This window comes from Mycetomoellerius zeteki, unplaced genomic scaffold, assembly GCF_001594055.1.
Source record: "Mycetomoellerius zeteki isolate Tzet28-1 unplaced genomic scaffold, Tzet1.0 scaffold310, whole genome shotgun sequence".
NCBI classification, from domain to species: Eukaryota; Metazoa; Arthropoda; class Insecta; order Hymenoptera; family Formicidae; genus Mycetomoellerius; species Mycetomoellerius zeteki.
The window spans coordinates 1,031,396-1,053,686 of record NW_017257295.1 but is presented as its reverse complement, the minus strand read 5'-3'; the positions used below and the strand labels follow the sequence as shown (position 1 = coordinate 1,053,686).

Below are 22,291 nucleotides of genomic sequence, written 5' to 3'. Positions count from 1 at the left end.
GATAGTTCTGTCACGGAAACCACACGCGACTAGGATAAACAAAAAGGTTCCTGGGAACATAAAAAAAAACAAATAAAAAGAAAAATTGGCATACTTGCTTTCCTTTACTCTCTTCTTCCCTCTGACGTCAAAAGTAATGTTCGCTCCGGGATTGGTGAAATGGCGACACGCCCTGATATCCACCACTATGTTTTACCCTTCAACTCCCACCAGTCGTCTGGATACGGCCACGCCTACGTAAAAGCACCCCAGATTGGGGAGGGTGGCTGCGTAGGTTGCGCGAGATGAAACTGGGTCAGGCAGGCTCGAGGCAGGCCGAGTCAGGCCGAAGCTCGAGAGTCGTCCAGGCGTTTTCGGCACGAAGCAGTCCGTTGGAAACCACCCTGAAGCCCGTCGTCGCTTTGCTACTCTGTCGGCATTTCACCCCTAAATCTTTGTTCCGGGGCAAAATCTAGCCTCCGCTGAGACCATAAGTTAAGCCATCTGGCCGCATAGAAGATCCGGCGAAGAAAGAGGCAGGATTAGGTGAGTAGATGAAGGTTGTACTCTAGTAAATAAATCATTTCTTCTTACTATTTTGCAACTTTTTGTATAAAATTGTAATGTGTGTTATAAAATTACTGAGGAATGTTTGACTTGATAATGTATTATTTTGTGTGTTTAAAAAAAATTATAATGAGATTTATAAAATTACAAGATATAGAATTGGAAAAAGTTCGTACAGTATGTAGGTATATTTAACAAAATCATTAGAATCAAAGCAAATTAGTCAGCTAACAATAAAATAAAATTTGAATGTGTATAATAATTTTGATGTATAATAATATAATAATGACTGTTAATAAAAGAGATTTTTTAAATAATAAACAAAGAAATTAATAAATAGAAGTTGCAAAAAGTTTGACATTTATATACGCGCGCGTAAAGATAAATTACTTTTTCAAATACTTATCATAATAATCTTTTTTCTATATGCACACGGAAAAAAAAGATTAGCTGCCACAGCTAAAAATTAGGTATGGCAGTTAAATTCAGTAGCATTATATGGACATCTAACGTCGTATCTGCGAGGTCTAATTTCCATTAGCTGTGAGGCCTAAATATTATCATTCTAACAGACTAGTATTTTGCTATTATATCGATGTATTGATTATTGCAGCAAACGTTTTCTGTGTAACAGATAATTTGGTAGCAAGTACAGTTTCAGCAAACCATATTTAACTGTGGTAGAGACAATTTTCTTTTACACGGACATATCCGATAACTGTGACAACTAACTTAATATTGTTAAATAAATCGATCTGTAACAGACATGCATATTTTGCTATTACGTCCTTATATTAGCTACAGCAGCAAATCCTTTGTATGTATTAGCAAATTCATAACTACAGTAACTAATGCAATTTCAACTAATCAGAATTAGCTGTAAACCAGAAACATTTTTTTTCTGTGCAAAGATATATCATTTACTATTTCGCTTTATAAAACTCTTAAATTTTGAAAATTTAAAACTAAATCGTATCCGCTGAATTGTCAGAAAAAAAGAAACTATAGAAACAATTAAAGTGCAAAATAAAAAATAATATTAAGAACACAACACACACACACACATGATTCTTTAAAAAACGGATACTCACGTGAAAACTGAAGAAGAAATTAAAATGTGAAATAAAAATAATATTACTAAAACACACATATACACATACGCGCAATAATATTGCTAATGATTTTTAAAAAATTGTCAAAACACCACTTGTTAACAAAAAAAAAGGTTTATCTGTTTCTTAAACTATCCGAAAACTTAATATAAATTGTACACGCGTGTTTTTCTTTACTTTAAAATTAAAACTGCATCTATGTACTGATACAAACAAATAAATGATTATAATCTATTTTAGTATTTAATATCATACATTCTTTCTTTCAATACATTCATTAATCATGCATGTTTCATAAACATTCTAATCTCTTTTTTACATTTTCTTCTAGTGCATGTTTTAATGTTATATAAAGGAATTGGTGGATCTCTTTCGGATTTTTTTCAGCTTATTTTTCATGCTTCCAGGACCGCTCTATTGATTCAGAGAGCAAAGCGATCTCTGATTGCTTGAGAAATTCAAGAAGGCTACCTTTTAAGTTAAACTTAGAACACAAAGAGCGATTTATAGTCTGAGTTCACTCACTCTACGATTAGGTACATATTTTTATAATAGTTAATGATTGTGTTCATAAAATAAAGCAGCTTTGCAATTGTTATAAGTCTTTAATATGATTGGTTCATACATATGGATCCGTAAGAAAATAAGAACAAGAACCAGTTACATTAAGTTTTACAGCAGTTGTAAAGTTGCTTTTTCTGCTGAACGTAGCCAATGATAAACTAAATTTCATCCGTTCTTTGCTCTGTTCAATTCTATACACCTCACGACTTTATATATGTATATTATACATTATTATAAGTTCGACTTCTTTTGTCTTTTATCTGCGATAGCACATGATTGAGTATGATTGATCTGTGCTTTTTCATTATCGCATTCTTACTTATTAAAATTTTTTTCGTTATTTTCTTCTAAAATTTACTTCCATAGACAATAAAAGTACGATTTTTAGCATATTCAAGGAATTTTTAGTTTATCTTATGTACATGTTTTTATGCAATCGCATATTAGATGTTACGCGTATAAGTTATTTTTATGCTAATACTATATTATTTTATTTTATCATTTTTTATTTTTTTTATATTTTCTATTAACTTTATTCTTTATTTATACAACAATTCCATCTTTCATTTTTTATAATTGTTTACATATTAGTATAATTCTTCTTTTCTCTTGTTAATCTTTTATTTAAATTATCTATTATTTAAATTTTCTAACTATAATAGTCTATTTCTTTATATATTTTTTATGTGTGATTTCAAAGACTCAATCTTAAGCTATAAACGTTACTGCTTTTACTTCGAAAACACATGTTTCGTTGAGAAAAGAATAAATATGGATCGGTTAGCATGGAATTTACAATATATTTTTAGATATGATCATGAAAATGCTAAAGCTTTGTGTTCTAGGAATTAATTAAAAAAGTCCACAACCTGCTCTCTGTCCATGTTTCTTCGGTCGCTCAGCCTATCGTGGTTACCACGACAATTTTCGCTTAACAATTTCGCAATCACGCTGAAACTCGCCGAAGACTCGACGCCGCAGTACGTCGTGACTGAAGCGAAATCTATTGTTGATTGTTGTAGGAACTGTTGAGGCGAGGGACACAAGCAGAGACATGGACAATGTGCAAATGATCGGCACTAAAATCACAGCGATCAAGGAATACTTATATGTAAGGCATCCACATTGCACGTCATTCATTACGTCTGTTCATTTAGTGAGATCGACATCGATAATTTCTTTATCAAATATCTTTATTTTATTATAATTATATTCTTTTTTTTTATGTTTGATCGGTGAAATCAATTGAAATTTACAAAGGAATAATTCTTCAGATTCCACTCATCTTTCGAATACATCTTATATTCAAATTGTACAACACAAACCGACACTTTTCACAATAGTACACGGAAGTTATATACCTCCAATATTTATATGTCAATGAATGAATTGTATATATTGCATACCGGTCGACGGGCATAGTGTTGGTGGAATTGTCGACAATGTCTATCTCTCTGATTTCAATCGTAACTATAACTAGGGATTTTTAGGTTAACCGTGTTAATTTCTTAGTTTCCAGCACACGATTGCCGATATTTATAACAATTAATATGGTTTATTTATATAAGTGATTTTTTAATTTAAATTGAGTTGATTAATAAATATTCTGATTAATAAAAATTTACTTTTAATATTTGTTAGAAATTAATCCAATTAAATTAAAAATTACGTATGTGTGCAAAGTGTATCATAAAAAGAATATTGTTACTTTGGATTTCAGAACTTCGCACGAACGCATTCACCTACCAGACTAATGAGTTCCGAAAATACTTATTCGCTCTCTAAAGAGCATTGCAACTTAAAGTATTCGGGTAAGTAACAATTATAAGAGCGTTTTTAGTTAATATCTGTTAGAGTACTGCATGATTTTGATAAAAAGATAAATATCTCGCGGACAACTAATAAATATGTGGTGCATGAATTGCCGCTTCTCACTTATATGTTAAACTACAATTGTAATAATAATAATAATAATTGTAATATTTCATCAGCATTATTTGGCATTCAAAATTGATATATAAAATAAAAAAGAGCAAATTACATCAATACATTCTACGTTACGCAAGTGCAGGTTTGGCTTTTTGAGAGCAAAATCCAAGAGTCACAATATTGTCCTAATTTCGTAAGGCCTGTCGGTCGGAAGGGTGCATAATAATAGAGGATTTAGAATTATTCTAAAGAGGTTGGTAGGTGCCGAGTGGCTGAGGACAGATTACACGCCACAGGGAGACGGAAGGGTTTGTTATCCTCGTCGTTCGGGAAGTGTTAGTGACCGATAACGACACGCGCGTGCCTCTTGTAGAACTGTGAATATTTCAATGGATTTTTGCTTCGAAGAATAATTTTTATATTAAACAATTAACGATCGTAAATCTCGCGCGAAAACGAGAATTTCATTTACGAACGTAAACGAATTACGTCGTAACGCGAAATCTGCAGTATTACATATAAATTAAGGTCGTAATCCGGCTTATAAATCGGCGTGACTAATTGCCACATGTAACTACCCTCAGAAGGCACTTTGATTAAAGTCGAAACGCGAGGGTCTAGACACATCTGGTACCAAATAACTATACACACGATAGATATATCGACTCCGAGCGATACATTTGAGAAAATCAATAAAATATCACGTATAGGATTAGAATACGAGTAAAATTATCGCATTTAAAACTATCCATATTTGTTACATATTCGAACATACAGCGTATTATATACAGCATATTACATGTTCTAACGAAAAATATTAATTAGTAAATAGAATAGACACCAATTAGATGCTTATAACGTAATGAAATCTTGAGCGACTGTTACGGGCTTATTTGTATCTCGAAAAGTGCTATAAACCTTGAGAAAAAGGCGGAGGTCTTTAGACATTAGATTGATGGAGCTGGATTAGTTGAATCCGACCGCTGGAAGCCGGGGATTTTCCTTGTCTAACCATAGGCTCAGGGCAATTCACCATAAGTTTTCGCCCTTCTTTCTTTAGTCGGCTTTTATTCAGCATCCTTATGATCACGATTGAAAAAATACTCTTCTCGATCGAAGAGCGAAACTTTTCACAAAAAATTGTACTGGTCAAGAAAAATAGTCGAGAAAACTGTCTTTTGAAATTTTTATTTTTAGAAAATATTTTCTCTCGAATATTAACTCGAGCTTAAATTAATTTTTATTATATGTTCAAAGATTTAATAAAATTATTATTTATATTAAGCTAATGAAGCATAACGTATAAACTTGCAAAATTCTGACATCTTTATCACATAATGTTATTAATATATATTTTTAAATAATGAAATTCAATATGTTTTTATAATATTAAAAGATATGAAAATAAAAATATAATTGTATATTTTGTTAAAAAATCTCATTTGTATCTTACCATCTTAAAATGCTAAATAATAATTTAAAAGCAAAGTCTCATGGTACAGCTCGGCTGTTTATCCATGGGATCACTTTAATGCAATGGGAAAACGAGGGGATGGTTCACTTCATGGGATACTTTATGGTTACGCTACGATAGGACAGTTCAATTTACCGAGGATTTACCACGAGCGCATTGAAATGTTGCAACGACTTTGTTCTGTCTTCATTGAATCTGTATGATTCAATGATCCAGCTAGCATACACATATATACATATGTATTATTACGGAACATTGTAATATCATCATACTTTGCTCGCAATTGTGAAAATAATTTGGATATTTTAAATAGCGCGCGCGCATGTAAAATTAAAAAACCACACATTTGAATATTAATATAATTTTATTTATAACTTTATTAATAATTTTGTAAGTTTAATAGTAAATTAAGTAAGTTTAGTATAAAGATAATTTAATTTAGAGTATAAAGATAACTTTTAGAATTTCTGATATTAATTAAATAAAGCTTATATTGAAAATTATATTTATTGAAATAATTTGTATCGTGCATGATGGCGCAATAAATTGCATGCTATTGTATTAATAGACAAACATAGTGTCAAAATATCAGACAGGTTCGCTGTAAACAGAGGAGAAGAGAGAAGAAAAATATGCATAAGATGGTGTCATCCCACCAAACAAGTGAGAGTGTGTCAATATAGGTCTATACTTTCAATTGTTTGATGAGGTGAAATCATTCTAATCACGCGTTGTCTTCAAGGATGCCATACTATCAAAGATGGTAGGTTGAACAATGACAGCCGAAAGGAGTTTTGTCAGTGCGGTATTAATTGCTATGCTAGAAGAGATTTCACTTGATCCCAACAATTAGAGAGTTATCGTAGTTATTGCATTGTATTGCATTTGAATCATTACACAGATATTATTCTACTTTATTTCTAAAAATGGTAAAGATTAAATTTGATAATAAAATATATTATACAACAATATTATATAATAATATATAATTTGTTCGAAAGTTCATTAATGGTATTTCAATAAATTCTATGCATGCATGATTGTGTCGCTCATTACATGTTTTTTTTTATTGATGATTATCATAAAATCGTTATTTAACAAATGGACGAGACAAAGAAATCGCGCTTGCAATTTTTTATTTTGTTCACAGACATTCTGCCACATAATGCAGAAGGTTATCCGGCGACTAGAGAGTTCTTGATGAAAGTAGTGGACATCCTGTTGGACTTCGTCAAATCAACGAATGATAGAAATGCGAAGATCCTCGACTTTCATCATCCTGCCGACATGATGCGTCTGCTCGATTTAGAAATTCCTGACACCGGATTGACTCTCCAACAACTCTTACTGGATTGTTCCACAACTTTGAAGTATCAAGTGAAGACCGGTAAGAATATTCGAACTATTTCTATTTTTTTTCATATTAGAACAAGTCATGTCTGTGAGTGAGTCGGCTGTTGTAAATAAATGATTGCAAGTGTATGTAATCTTAAAATGTAATAAACAACATTTAAATCTTTTCAAGTAAAAAATAAACTAATAGAAACTAGATTATAGACATGTAAATGTATTTATTATAAATTGCTTTACTATCTTAATTAATATTAAAGTCTTTATATAAAAAGTAAATTAGCGGGATGTATATACTCTAAAGAGAACACCCGTCATACAATTATTAAAAAATTTAATTATATATATATTATATAACTAACTTTTTTGGAAAAAAATAACAGAATAAAAGTTTGAATTTTTGAGAATGAATAAATATCAATATCATAAAAATGAACAATTTTGAATTACTTTGCAAATTCAAGTTTGTTATAATTCTGTTATACATATAATATAGAATATATACTATAGTCATTCCATGTATGTGTTTGTAGAAAGATTTTTATTCTTATCAAAATGTCTTGAAGTGTTTCGGAGACTGAAACATTCAGCGACGTTACAGAAAAACAGACATACTTGCAGATATGTAAATATTTACATATCAAACAGTCATTCGTCCGTCGCCGATTTTTATTATTAAAGAGCCTTTCTATTTTTTATATTTCTATAGCTTTCAAAATTATTTCATACGCACGCAAAGAAACTTTTTCGATTATTTAATTCCGCATAATTTTAGACATTTTAGAAATAACAGAAAATGTGGAATTCATTTTTATTTTATCGTAAAAGTAAAAAAATAGACTTACTTTTTACTTTTACATTAAAAATATTTATGCGTCAAAATTATTCAAATTCATGTCAACCCTAAATGCGAAATGCATAGCGTTGAGATAGTGGACCAAAAAATATTGCAAAAAGTGCAAGCATCCCAAGAGTAGCATTTTAACGCCGTGCTATCGCACGTTCCTATCCCTTAGGGCGATAAGCCACATAATTTCATATTCAATTTAGCATACGCGCTCGCAGGGGTGAAGATAAGGTAGCGACAGACACTGCCAATGAAACTCGACAGCTATCGGCCAACCCTCGAAATATAGACACACTGACGTCGTTTATAATAAATGGACATAGACGCACGCGATAACTATAGAACAGATATTTCCGTGCCACCTCTTTTATGTCACATCTCGTATTATTGGAAATAATATAACAGCCTCTAGAAAAAGCTGCTTTGTATATTTTTACTTCGTTATTTTTACATTTCTGCATAAGTTTCTTTTTAAAATATACAAGTTAGTTAAAAAATTTATTTTATATGTATATTTATGTAAAGTAAAACTTTCTTTTTTTAATATTTAATGATCAATTAGATTTTGTCACACGAATATTTTAATAACATTTTAATAAATATATAAAACAGCAAATTAAGAAAGTACATATAATTTAATATTTTTTTATACATTATATTATTTATTGTCTTTGTATGAGAATGTAATTCTTTTTAATCCTTTTTGTTTGAATTTTCTCGTCAATTTCGCAAATCTCTTATCACAAACATTACAGGATACAAAATAAATTATTCTTCGGGCTCTTTAAGTAAAACTAAATTCACTTTAATAAAACACGAACAGCGAGATAAATGCATCCAATATAAATGAACGTCGTTCTTTTAGCTTATAGAATTTTATTTTAATAACGTCGATCTATCAATGCGACTGAATAGCAATATAGAGGCTGGATGGAATACCAAAAGTCAACCGCGAATCTCTCAGCGTGCGAAAGTTCGCTATCTCGGTAGGATTCGATTACCAGCTTGAATGGATGGTAATGCACAATAGAACAGACCTAACTAAACTTAGCCAGGAATCCAGTTTGTCCGCAGCCCATGTAAAAGGAAGCGAGGGCCGCGTGATCATCCCCCTGTTATCGAAGGGCGCGTGCACGATACGTGCCGACAAAAACTTGTTATTAGATTATATACCACAAGATTCGGGAACCCTTCGCTTATCAGGTTTGGAAGAGTGGGAGAGGGAGATCTATACTTGCCTATAGAAAACTATTCTAGTAATGAAGAATATCAACTGATATATATCGATGTGGAAGTCGTTCTTTTGGAAGGACAGATATCAAAAATATGTTGAAAGGTGTTGATAACAATACGGTGTCGAGAATGATGGTTTATGAAATCAAATCTGTTAATAGATATGGACAATAATAGTACGATTGATAAAACAATATCTAGATATTTTAACAAACATCAAGGGATTACGCCTAGTCAGAAATTTTGAAAAAAACCGATTTTTCAAAAACTACATTTTTAAAAGTATATAATGTGCTATATGATCCTGGAATAGATAACTATGTAAGTTGAAAAATTTTTAATATAGATTGCACTTGAAACTTTGAACGAGTTTTTCTCAAAATTATTTTTTGTGTATTTTTTATTTTATGGATTAAAAAATTTGATTTTTAAATGAAAATCGGTATCTTAACTTTGAATTTTGTCGGAATTCAATTTATCAAAATATTGATCGTTTAAAGATTAGATAAACTCATATATTAATGAAATCTTTTTGAATTTTTTATTTCTAATGATCTGGTTCCGAGCAGTACAGCTCACAAAATGCTTTTTGAAAAATAGTTTTCTATATATGTATTATAACTTTGTTATAAATTAATATTTTTGCATTAAAAATATGAAGACTTTGTCAAGAAAGGCTCTTTCAAACTAATTCTCACACTAATTTTTATATACAAAACTAGACATACATCTCTTAAAAAAAGAATTCACGAAAGAGTTCATTTTTTTCGATTTCGTAGCTATTGTAAGCGTAACCCTTTATAAGGATAAAAATGTATTTGCGATGACAGTAGTTTCTAATGCCATTCTGAAATAAAAAAATATAATACAGAAAAATAAAAATTTATAATATATAAATTAATTCAAAGTATTTAAACAATATGAACAGTGTATATTAGAAGGTATTTTTATCAATTACAAAATTGTAAATGGCAATATCTCTAATCAATTCGTGATTGATTAATAAAATTTTTATAATTCGTATCTTGATGTATAAATATATTCAAATCACATATTTATTGATAAAGTGTCGTAACAGAATTCAACAAAACGTATGTTCCGTATACTACAATTCACACACAAAACTTGTATAAGCTCTAGAAATCGATGACATCGAAATTCCAGTTGCTTGAAAAGAAGCTGAAGGTTATCGGCTTGAATGTAACTTTTTCTAGGTCACATAACATACATACATACCGAATATTATTTGTAGGACACTTCGCGTAATTCATTTCTATCATCTGTATTTTTATTGTTATGTATAATATACAACAGTATCGAATTGGATGATCTTTCTTTTATTCACAGATTACAATTGCTTGTGGAATGAAACAATTATAAAATTGTAACATAAAGTCACAAGTGATACAATAATACAAGAAATAACTTAAAAAATAATTAATAGATTTAATTTTCTTACGTAACTATGATTCAAAATAGAATTGTTAAAATTTTTTTTCTAGTATTATAGCTATGACATGAAAATACCAACGTTATTGCTAACATAAGTTTGCACGTGGCACTATCGGAGTGGCGAATTTCAACAGGATTGGTGTAATTAAGAGCCATTTCTACATGATTTTTCCTTAGTAGGATAGAGGGGAAACAGTAAATAGGGGCGAAACCCAGCTGCAGAGGGTACAACGCGATATAGGGGTAGCGGTATTTCGCGAAGCTTTTGCACGGCAGCATCGAGCTGCAGCGGAGGAATTTAAATTGATATCGATAGTTCGTCGTGGAATGCACAAATCGGTTCGTCACGGAATGTGAAAAACGCCGTATCACATGGGAGCTATTCGGACGATGATGGTTTTTGTTGAAAAAGATCAAACGTAAGCATTTAAAATACGCAATCCGTATTCGTTCCCATTGGCAGAATAAAAGGATATTACACCTGATTTCCTATAAGTTATCCGATTGGAAAGAAATAATTTTATAAAATTTATCTTTATATAATTAATAATAACATAATTATGATACATTTTTCTCAAAACGTAAAATAACTTACAGAGCAAGTTCTTATCTTTCATAGAAACATTTATATGTTTCAATAGTAAAATGAAAGTTATTTAATTTTTCACAATATGAACAAAAGACGTAAAAGAAGTATATTACAATACAATATTTTGCAAAATATTTTATAATATGCTACATAATGTAACAGCAATGCCAAGCACAATGTTACCTTCCTTATGAGCAATATGATTGATTGCGCAACATTAATGTTAAGCCCGAGTTACACACTTCGCTCCATACAAATCCTGAGCCCTATAATATATCACCACAGTCTGCTCAAAGCAGGTTCTCCTTGCGTTCTCTCTTTTTCTCGACTATACGAGGGCAGGAGCAAATTAGTCGGAAAATGATTCCCTGGACAGCATAATCGCTACGAAGAATCAACCGCAGTTGAGACAAATCGTTTATTGTATTGCAACAGAAAATCGAAATCTATAGATACACAGCCAATGTTAAACATTTAGTTAAATGCACAAACATATGCATTGCAAAAAAAAAATAAAATAACCAAATGTAGCCTTTTTAAATTTATATTGTAAATCAACTGATTTATGATCAACTGATTAATGATGATGAAACAAAGATTGAAATCTTATTTTGAATGAAATTAATTTATTTCTCTCTCGTTCAAGATTATATCTTTGTTTCATCATCATTCTTATTCGTCCATACTCAAAAATTACGTAGAAATTATATAATATAAATAAGAAATGAAAATAGCTAATAATATGAGATGAGAGTAGTTAATTTAATGTAGTTTCTAAAAGAAGATGCTAGAGAGAACTTCACACAATCCTGAATTCGCGACACAAATCTACATAATGCAAAGCGGCTTATCTTGCACCAGTTGGTCGTACGTGTTTGTTTTTCCTGAACGGTATACGCGTACAGTCGTTTGAGAGCCTCTGCAAACAATCTAGTCGAGCAGCGACGCGTGTGACGCGCAAAATGCGGGCGCTTCGGACCATCGAATACTGTTCCACCCTTGGCCAGGACGCTATTCTGTCGCTCCTGCCAGACGGGAAGAAGAGAGAAGATCGTCTTCTCGCAGACCCCTCGACCGGACGCGTGCCACGATCCACGGACCGAGATAATTGCGAATAACAGTACGACAAACGGCAAATACCACCATCTGATATCGTGTCTGAGGCGATTTCGTGTCAAACCGTTGATATGTGCTTCAATCGATGATGGTCTATGTAGCTATTTACAAAGATTATTGAAGCAGTCGAAACTTCTTTCAAGATGGATGAGAAAGTAAATTCTATCAGGTGTTTGCAATCGATATAAATTTTCAGAGCAGAAGTAACATAAATTGTTAGTATTATAGAGATTATAAAAAGTATAGAATAAGTGGTATTATTTCAAATATGGTACAATTCTGAACGCGAAACAAAATTTGGATCTAGTTTTCGAAGTTTAAGTTTAATAAATTCTCTCTCATTATGTGAAGGATATTGAAGAGCACCAAACAGGAAAAAATTAAACTTGAACTTCGAAAATTGAATTTAAACCTTATTTCGTTCAGAATTGTACCCTGTTCATAATTGTACCACCTTCTCCTATAGCAGATTATAAAGCATATATAATAAGAGGAATATCATTCATTTCGATTTATAGTTGTGTTAATCTTTTTTGAGTAATATTCATATTATTTTATGCATAATCGTTTTCCATTAATGGAATTCCTTTAATAGAAATACGTGATCCGCGTTCGTGAAAAGAATCCTCCGACAAGAATTGGAGATTATCCTACTAGGCCTTTAACGTCGGTTCGACTTTACCACGCGTCGAATCCCAGGCTGTTGCCATCAATGAAGGGCAATGTCCGTAGTTCGTGATGCCATGCGTCAATCATTGCTTAAAATCAGAAAATTAAAGTGTGATATCAAATAGACAAATCAAATATCAAATAAACAAATAACGCGTTTATTTAATATTTCTCATAAACTTAAAATACTATTACCGGTGTTAAAAATTTCTGTTTCTTAGATCAATGCTATCTAATATATATTTAAAATAATATTTAAAATAATTTTACAATATATATATAAATTTGAGATATTTAAGTTTAATGTTTTGTACAACGCCTCTCATATATCAACATGTGTGAGATAAAGCATAAGATTATCGAGCACACAAGGGTCAAAGTTTTTCGATACCGGATATTCGACGAAGTGAATCCATCATATTTCAAGGATCAAGGGATTTACGCTATCCTAAAAAAGGTGATAGTATTCGTAGGGTTCTTTTATGTGATGCCTGAGTTCCATTGATTGTTTCCGGATGAAATATGGAAGAAAATACGAGAAAATGTTTTTCTTAAATTTCGATCAATCATTTTCCTCTCCCTTGTTTATAGCTTCTTCGTATTTTTTTCTTTTTATGAATATTTTGTAAATAGGTATTGATTTAAACTAAATGAGTTTAACGCGGAATGCAAATAGCGGATTAGAAGGCTGAAATGTCTAGGCATTTATGTCAGAAAGAGAGAGAAAATAAAGTACTCGCTCCCCTAGTTGCATCAGAAGGCTAGGCTCTCATCGAATAGAAGCATTAGGCCTGATCCTCGCGCGATGTTCAGCCAAGCGGATGACAACGTACTCGGGAAGAGCTTAAATCTCTCTCTTGCCGCCTTTCCTCTTGCATGCCTTTAACTTACTCGAAATTACAAGGTCGCGTGTAATACAATAACACTCGGACACGTGCCATGTCAAAATTATTAATTACTTTGCTATTAAGAACCACTTGTCAACAATCACTGTAGTCACGATCGGCAGAATGATTGATTGGTAAAGTAGTAATTAATTTTTCGTCACACACATTTGCATAATTTTCGACATGGATACGCACTTTAGTGAAATTTCAATCAAATGAAATCGGACTGCAATTTTTCTCTGAGGGAATCCTTTCCTCTTGATTTTAGGACATCCACATTTCTTCAATCAACTATCATGCGGTCTCGATTTAGTGTCCATGGCTGGCGAGTGGTTAACTGCGACAGCAAACACAAATATGTTTACCTACGAAATCGCTCCTGTATTCATTCTAATGGAACATGTTGTTCTACAAAAAATGCGCGAGCTTATAGGCTGGAACGGCGGTGACTCTATTCTCGCACCAGGAGGATCTATTAGCAACCTTTACGCCTTTCTTGCGGCCAGGCATAAGATGTTCCCGTACTATAAAGAAAAAGGACTCTCTGCTATTGGAGGACAGCTAGTTATGTTTACGTCCGATCAGGTTCGTGTTTGAATTTAAATGTTTAATGATGTAATTTACGGTTCCCATATCTTCAAAAATTTTCTTATACTTTACAAAATTCAGCCTTCAATAATTGTTAGCAGAAAATGAGAACTACAGAAAAATCGAATAATTATAATAGAATCGTTATTAATTGTTAAAATTAGCATAATTTCTATCGAAATTACATAGGTTTCAAATATGTTGATTAATAACATTTTATACGTCTTCATAAGAGGAAATTGATAGTTTATCAATAGCGTGGATTATTAATGTCTGCAGTGCCATTATTCTGTGAAATCATGTGCGTCCGTTTGCGGCCTCGGTACGGATAATTGCGTGATGGTGCCTAGCGACGAACGCGGTCGCATTATTCCATCGAAACTGGAGGAATTAATCCTGGAGCGTAAGGCCAAAGGTCACATACCATTCTTCGTGAATGCCACTGCGGGAACAACAGTTATTGGTGCATTCGATCCGATCCCGGAAATCGCTGATATCTGTCAAAAATACAATCTATGGCTGCATGTCGACGTGAGTAACACTTTTCGGGGGAAAAAAGAATGAATTATGTACATAATATTTAATATATATTTATTTTATATTTGTACATAATTGTATTCTAAAACATATAATTTTAAATGTTTGTTTGACATCTTAATAATTATACAATGTAATATAAAGCAATATCTATTTTCAAATTTTTCTAGATATTGGACATGAATACAAGAATATATATATTAATTATCAATTAATTTTGCACAACCTATCTAATAATAACTAAATAATAACTAAATGGTAAATAACAACCTATTACATACAATTTATCTAATAATAACTAAATAGTAAATAATAAAAAAGAGATGTCATTTTAACTGAATAACTTTGAAAACCTACTTAAGCAATACCGTTTCAAACTAGATGTGCTTATGCAATCAAGCCCATTCAAATACGATTTAAGCTGTAAATGCCAAATGAGTAAGAACCTTAACCTAAATAATAGATGTGGGAAGCGGCAGAAGTTTCACCAGTACTATATCCGTTACAGGGAAAATTCAGAAAATACCGGATCTATAAGTCAGATTAAAAAATACTCAATGAAATCTCACATTTCGTCTTTCATGTTAATTTTTCGCATCATTTTTCTATTATCGAGTATTTAATCTATCATCAAATAACCATTTATTTCTTTTCCAGGCGGCTTGGGGTGGTGGATTACTTTTGTCGAGAAAGTACAGGCATCCGAAATTGACCGGCATCGAACGGTGAGTGCTAAATTTAACATTAAAATTTATTTTGATTTATATCTTCTATTTTAACAAACAGTTGAAAAAAAAGAGCAGACATAAATTTGTGTTAATAATTTTTTAATTAAAACTATCACAGATAATTTATCATAGATATTTTGTCACCATATTTATAAATCAAATATTGTTATTTTCCTACATATGTCTTTTTATAAATGTTGTGTATCTATTTTATAAATGTTTATTGCGTTATTTACAATTTTATTTACTTCCGCATCTGATATCGCGCACATACGTTCGATATAGGGGAGATTCCATCCATGAGCTTTATAGTTTATTGGAGCTTAGTTGGGCTTACGTATAATGGACTTTTCTAAAAAAAACACCTCAAACTCGATGCGCATAGCATATACGGGATAAAATCAATACGCTCCTTTCAAGATGGTTGTGATTCGAACGTCAGGCACTGCAAATGATTTTACATGAGAATGGTCGAAGGCAGTCAGCCCGTAATGTATTGCTCGCATAAACCGCGATTAGGATGCTACGAGGGGCTGGCGTCAGATTGCATTAGAGAATTTTTTGCATTAGAAATAATTTTATTATACGGAAAATTTAGACAGGGGTATTCAAAAGTAATGGAAAATATTATGACATATACTTTTATATTATAAATAGATTATATATTTTTCACATAAATTAAATTTTAGATTTTTATTATTAATTATATAATATATTAAAAATTGTGGAAAAATACGCTGGTCAACCGAATGTTTTAATAAACAGAATCCAATACAAATTATATTTACAAAAAAGTCCGCGAGAAAATGCGCAACTTGTGATTCACCTTGTATATCTGTGGACACGAATTCAACGGAACCCTTCGAGCTGTGATAGGGGTCAGGGGTACGGACGAGACATGCATGGGGTTGGCGAGATTAATCCACGATTTGCATCCAGGCGCATCTGCTCCCTCGATTCAGACAATCCCTGACCTGAAAATCGGTGTGAGAAGTCTCTAGAGAATGATTTATGTACAGAAAGAGATGGCAATTCATCTATCAGAATATACCACAGTATCTTTCAAGAATGTCGATAAGAACATTGTATCTACGTTAAGATACAATAATAAATACTGATAATGATAGATATTTCTTAAATTGACAAATTTGAATAATTAAAATGATTTTTTATACTTATTTTACAAACTCTTCAACATATATTTTGCTGCAAATATTTCCAATTTATTTGAAGACTATCACAGTTATGAATTTTTTTCCGCTATCTCGATCGTAGATGAACGTTTGCGATTTTTCTGCGTGGACTGTACTGCGACGGGAACTTCCTTCCTGGAAGTCTTGATTAAAATGGCAAACGAAAGGCGCGTATAGAAAGATCCGACGCATGAGCAACAGCTGGATCAGTTCCCTGGAGCACATTTGCAGAACAGAATTCTCCTCTTACATCGACGCGCCGCGGCGCCATCATCGTGCCTTCCTCCGCAAGCCTGAAATAAAAGCCCATGCCTTGACAATGCCGGATTAAACTCGTACAAAGAGAACTGCCTCCCTTGTTCCCGGGTCGGTCCTCTTTCCTCCTCCTCTGTTCCCTTCGCATCCACGTCCCAGATTACACAAAATCGAGAAAGAACGCTGTGATTTCACCTTCATGGTAAAGTTGAAATGATCGCTCTTAAAAAGATAGGTCGATGAAGACTGTGTGGATATATGTGAAGTTCAGAGTTCGGAGTAGCCATTTGTTAAGAGTAGAAATTCGGACTACTTGTTCAACTTTCTTCAAGTCAACTCTGAGTTCTTAATTACAAGTTTCTAGTTTCTCTTAATCTCTTTTGAGGAAGTCTAATTATTATTTAATCCTTATCATTATACATAGAGATATCTTCTATAGAAAATGTTTGACTTGTATTTTCATAAGACTTATCTTCTCTTTGTCATTAAAAGAATATACTTGCCGATAAAGATTAACTAATGTTATTAGCATTCCTTTGATCATTATTGAGTCAGAAGCGTAAGTTTTGCGCTACCATATCGGCGAACATAGAACTTCCACATATGTATACGTGCATTACGCTAAGAGTGGGTAATTAACATCCCCAGTAATATATATCAAGCGGCTTTTGGGGTTGGCACCTTGGATGAATTTAAAAGTGAATGGAGGGGCGCCGTATGCGCCAGTTTCAGCTGTGAATCTCATTAATCACTTGCTTTATACACGCTTCTCAAGTAAGGCCTGTGCGTCTTATGTGAAGAAAAAAGTTTCTATTTAATTCTTCTTTTCTACTAAATTGATACTCCTAAATTTTCGTAAAAAATTTATAATAAGTTTTATGTAAAAAGTGTAAAGTGCTATTTTAATTTTAATTTATCACTATAATTAAAATATAAAAAATGATAAATTACGAAATAATTCGAACAAATATTTTCTTGCTTAAATTAATGTTTTCTTTTAAATATAAGTTTTTTTATTGCATCAATATTTATTCAAATTTAAAATGAAGAATGTTGTAGAATATTTATTTTGCTTGTCAAATTTAATATACAATAAAAAAATATAAGTGATTATAAGTTAGTTCTCTACAGATCGTAACAAAAAATAAAGGTAAATAAAAATAGAAAATGGACATTAATGTTAATTTTTGTATTAAAAAAATATTACATAAGAGATCAAATTTTATTTGTTTTAAACAAATTAAAGGTCTATTTGACTTAAACAAATAGATATGTCGATCTGTAACATAAAGAAGGATGCACACGAGTGAATAATGGACAACGTCTGTTAATGACACGAATCGCGCTTCAAGGGTGCTTCAAGAGTACCCTCGTATCATTCACAGAATATTCAGGCAGCACGCAGGACTGGCGTCGCGATAAACATGTCACTTGCCAAGTATCAAATATTTATTATAAAGCACGCACTTATATACTTGAAGCAAAGTTTTACAAAAAAATGACACGTACCTTTTCAGTTTTCCATAAATCCGACATAATTTTATCCGTGTATAGATATTTATAACGAATACTATTTATCACAACACTTTGTTTTATTTACCATATTTTTCATCAGATTTAATTCTTTTATGTTTCAATAATCTTGCGCACCACTAATCGCTAAAACAAAACCACAAATTTGGGTCGAGGAATGTGGATTCTCACATATCACAATGCTTTTTCAAGGATTAAGAAGGGTTAGAGGTTTTTACCGCCAGAGTGGGTCTCCGAGGACCAGGGGGTTAAATCCGGTCCCGTGGCTATATTAATAGCTCTTCTCTCGAATTGATAGACCCCCTTCCGTGGGCACGGCGGGAAGATAACTCATATTTTATCCCCTATTGGTTCCCGTGGGAGTGGATAAGAGTTTGACGACCAGCTGAGGTCGGCTGGCTTTTTCAGTCAGCTAGTCGAAGGCTTGCTTCGACAGGTTACTGATAAGGCAAAAGAAAAATAATTTTCTGCATTGTATTCGTAAAATGTACGGCTTATTTGATACACTTTGTTATCATAGAGATCTTTCCTATTAATGAGATAAAATTGAAGTGAGTTTTTCTTAGCATAAAATTATACTTTGTACATTTACAAAGAAACCTAATGATACTTTAAATGTTTAGGAGAATAACATAAACACATTAATTTACTTTTACCGTATAAATTCCACATTTAAAAGTACAAAAATTAAATATCTTTTAAAAGTATAAAAATTAGATATCAAAGAAAATTTGAAATTTTTGTGAAATTCCAACAGTGTATAATTTTTCAGAGCTGATTCAGTGACATGGAACCCACATAAACTTATGGGAGCTCTGCTTCAATGTTCCAGTATTCACTTTAAGGAAGACGTAAGTCATGAAATTAGACGTTATTAATTAGATAATATTATCATTAAAACAAAAAATCTTTAAATTAAACAACACAACAGAAATTAAAAATGATTATTATCGGTAATCTAATTCAACAGGAAATACTACAAAAAAATATTATTAATACTATTTTCTTGTTTGTGTGTGCTACTTATATATCATTCCGATTTCTGACACTTTATTTTTTCTTTTTTAATATTTTATTCTCACACGACCGAGAGGGGTTAAGAAATAAATATATAAAATAATAATATGCACAAATAAACGGTAACATTGCACATCCACGTTTAAGACGTCGCACTTTTAGAAATCTTCCATGTTTCCGAGAGCACTGAAATTCCTGCATTGCGTAAGGGCAACGAGACAACACTAGTCGCATTCCAAGGGGTAGACCTACGTGCCGGGGCGCTTGGCACTACAGGAATTTAATTAAACTAAGAGATAACATATGTTGCCGTCCGTCTACAGCGCGCGCTATCGGGGAGGGTCTATCTCCCCACGCGACTCAGTTATTGCTAACTCCGAACTTCCCCTTCGGATATTAAAATTCCGTGCACCGGCTGCCGCGAGATATCCGGGGGAGAACGCGTCGTGCTTTTGTCGAACCGCGTTGCCGTTGACGTTGAAGCGCGATGTCCAAGGGATGCTTTGTTAACATTGACAATTGTGTTGTTTCATTTATTGATGACAGATCTACAAGACGAGTATGTGAAAGTATTTATTTTTTTATATTTATAATAATTAAATGATTATTCTCTACTACTTATCAACATTAGAAGACAATAAGCAATAATGACAATGCTTAAACATGGGAATTAAAGAATTTTTTCCTTAGTTTAAAAGTACTGCATTCGTTAATTACATAAATCAACGTTATATAAAATTCTTTAAGTGACGTAGAACATTCATAAATAGTGAAGCAACTAAAAAATAATCTTGTCTAAAACAATGGTGGTCAATAATGGAGTGCAACATTGGTGCGGCATATCCGCCATTTTGTAAATTCAATATCCTGAGTATTCCTCCTCACGCGCATGTGTTGAAGTGTCGTATCGACCCAGACGGACTCGCCCTCTTCCTCCTCCGGCGACCTGTCAATCGTAAACCATGCAAAACAATTCCGGAAACTCTTCGTTATCGGAAAAATGTTATAGACACCCGTCTCTCGTCTGTTTTGAAAGCGAGAGCTGTTTCCATTTTACAGGGGCTACTGATCAGCTGTAACCAAATGTCCGCGGAATATCTGTTTATGACGGACAAGCTGTACGACGTGAGGTACGACACTGGCGATAAGGTCATTCAATGCGGGCGTCACAACGACATTTTCAAGCTTTGGTTGCAATGGCGCGCCAAGGTACAAAATCCATTGCATTGTTACAGAAAGATGATTTTACGCTTTTTCATTAGACGTCAACATTCTCCTCGGCATTATTCTCAGCAACATGTAGGCTGCATTTCCACAGCGATTGAAACTGGGAAATGAATCTATTACTTTATTATTTAGGGAACAGAGGGTTTTGAGAAGCACATGGATCGGCTGATGGAACTGACGGAGTACATGGTTAGAAGGATTAAACAAATGCCCGACAAATATTATTTGATCCTCGAACCTGAATTAGTGAACGTCTGTTTTTGGTATCTACCTACGCGCGTACGAAACATGCCACATACCGCGGAGAGAATAAAAATCTTAGGCGAGGTGCGTTTGATGAATTTAAATACAAAGTATAACATTTAATAAAGCCGAACAAAGTTCAATTTTAGAAATTTTCTTCCGGAGAAATTTTAGAATAAAAGAGAACTATTTATGCTTCTCTCTTCTTTCTCTAGATATGTCCAATTCTGAAAGGTCGCATGATGCAAGCTGGCACTCTGATGGTTGGTTACCAACCGGATGATCGACGGCCCAACTTCTTCAGGAACATCATTTCCAGTGCCGCTGTAACGGAGGCTGATGTCGATTTTCTCTTGACTGAGATGGATCGATTGGGCCATGACTTGTAAGAAATCTGTCCATATATAGGCAATATAGGCATTAATCGTACGATGTGCAGCGATTAGCCGACTGGTACACCATATCCGTGATTTGTCTGACAATGAGTGCATTTTTCGCGCGTTCTAAAAAAATTATAAATTCGAGACTCAGGTCACAAAATTTAGAATCCACCAATATGAACGTAAGGCATACGAAGAAATAGGCGGTTTTATTATTACGATGGGAGAGAATATCCCTGATTTTATTTTCTCTAATTTTTCCGTCAAAATGACGTCACATTTTAATAACGAATAAATGTCGTCAATTATTTATTTTACTTGAATAAGGTTTTATTTATTAACCAAGATTATAATATAATTTTTTTGTAAACTTCATTTCACACATAGTGTAAAGATATTAATTTCTAATTAATTTAGTATCTATTTAAATTTTGATTAGATTGAGCAAGGAAACATTTCTTGTGAATTCTCCATTACGCATTTACCCGTAAACATTCATTCATCGTTCCATAACATGTTTTATAAAATGTAAATGAATCGATATAGTTTATATTATCATAGTTTATTAGTTCATCAAAAGAATAATTTAATTCGGCTCATTATTGAATAGAAAAGGCGAAGATATTAGTGAAGGATTGATGTGTAGTTAAACGCTTCTTTAATCTGCGACCAGTTTGCAGCAGCTACCTGCACGTCGAAAAATATACGTAGAGTATAAGTTTTCTAGATTTAAACGAAATACACGGCATATCCAAGAAACGAAGTTATGAGTCAAGTTACAAAGTTAAAGATGCTTCCGGCCGTAACCTATGCAGATATTTT

General features: G+C 32.6%; 1 protein-coding gene across 3 annotated transcripts; it reads left to right on the top strand.

Annotated features, from left to right (window-relative positions):
• Positions 1–315: 315 nt before the first annotated feature.
• On the top strand, positions 316–21,722 carry Gad1 (glutamate decarboxylase). Of its 3 annotated transcripts, none has more exons than XM_018451405.1 (11): positions 316–525; positions 3,245–3,333; positions 3,943–4,033; positions 6,776–7,012; positions 14,037–14,353; positions 14,636–14,887; positions 15,551–15,618; positions 19,375–19,453; positions 20,679–20,828; positions 20,979–21,173; positions 21,305–21,722. In XM_018451405.1, the coding sequence occupies exons 2-11, from the start codon at positions 3,277–3,279 to the stop codon at positions 21,476–21,478; spliced, it is 1,620 nt and encodes a 539-aa protein (XP_018306907.1). In that variant the 5' UTR covers positions 316–525; positions 3,245–3,276; the 3' UTR covers positions 21,479–21,722. The 3 variants fall into 3 exon arrangements, with proteins under 3 accessions (XP_018306907.1, XP_018306909.1, XP_018306908.1); XM_018451406.1 differs by lacking the exon at positions 316–525 and adding an exon at positions 2,149–2,194; XM_018451407.1 differs by lacking the exon at positions 3,245–3,333.
• Positions 21,723–22,291: the final 569 nt, after the last annotated feature.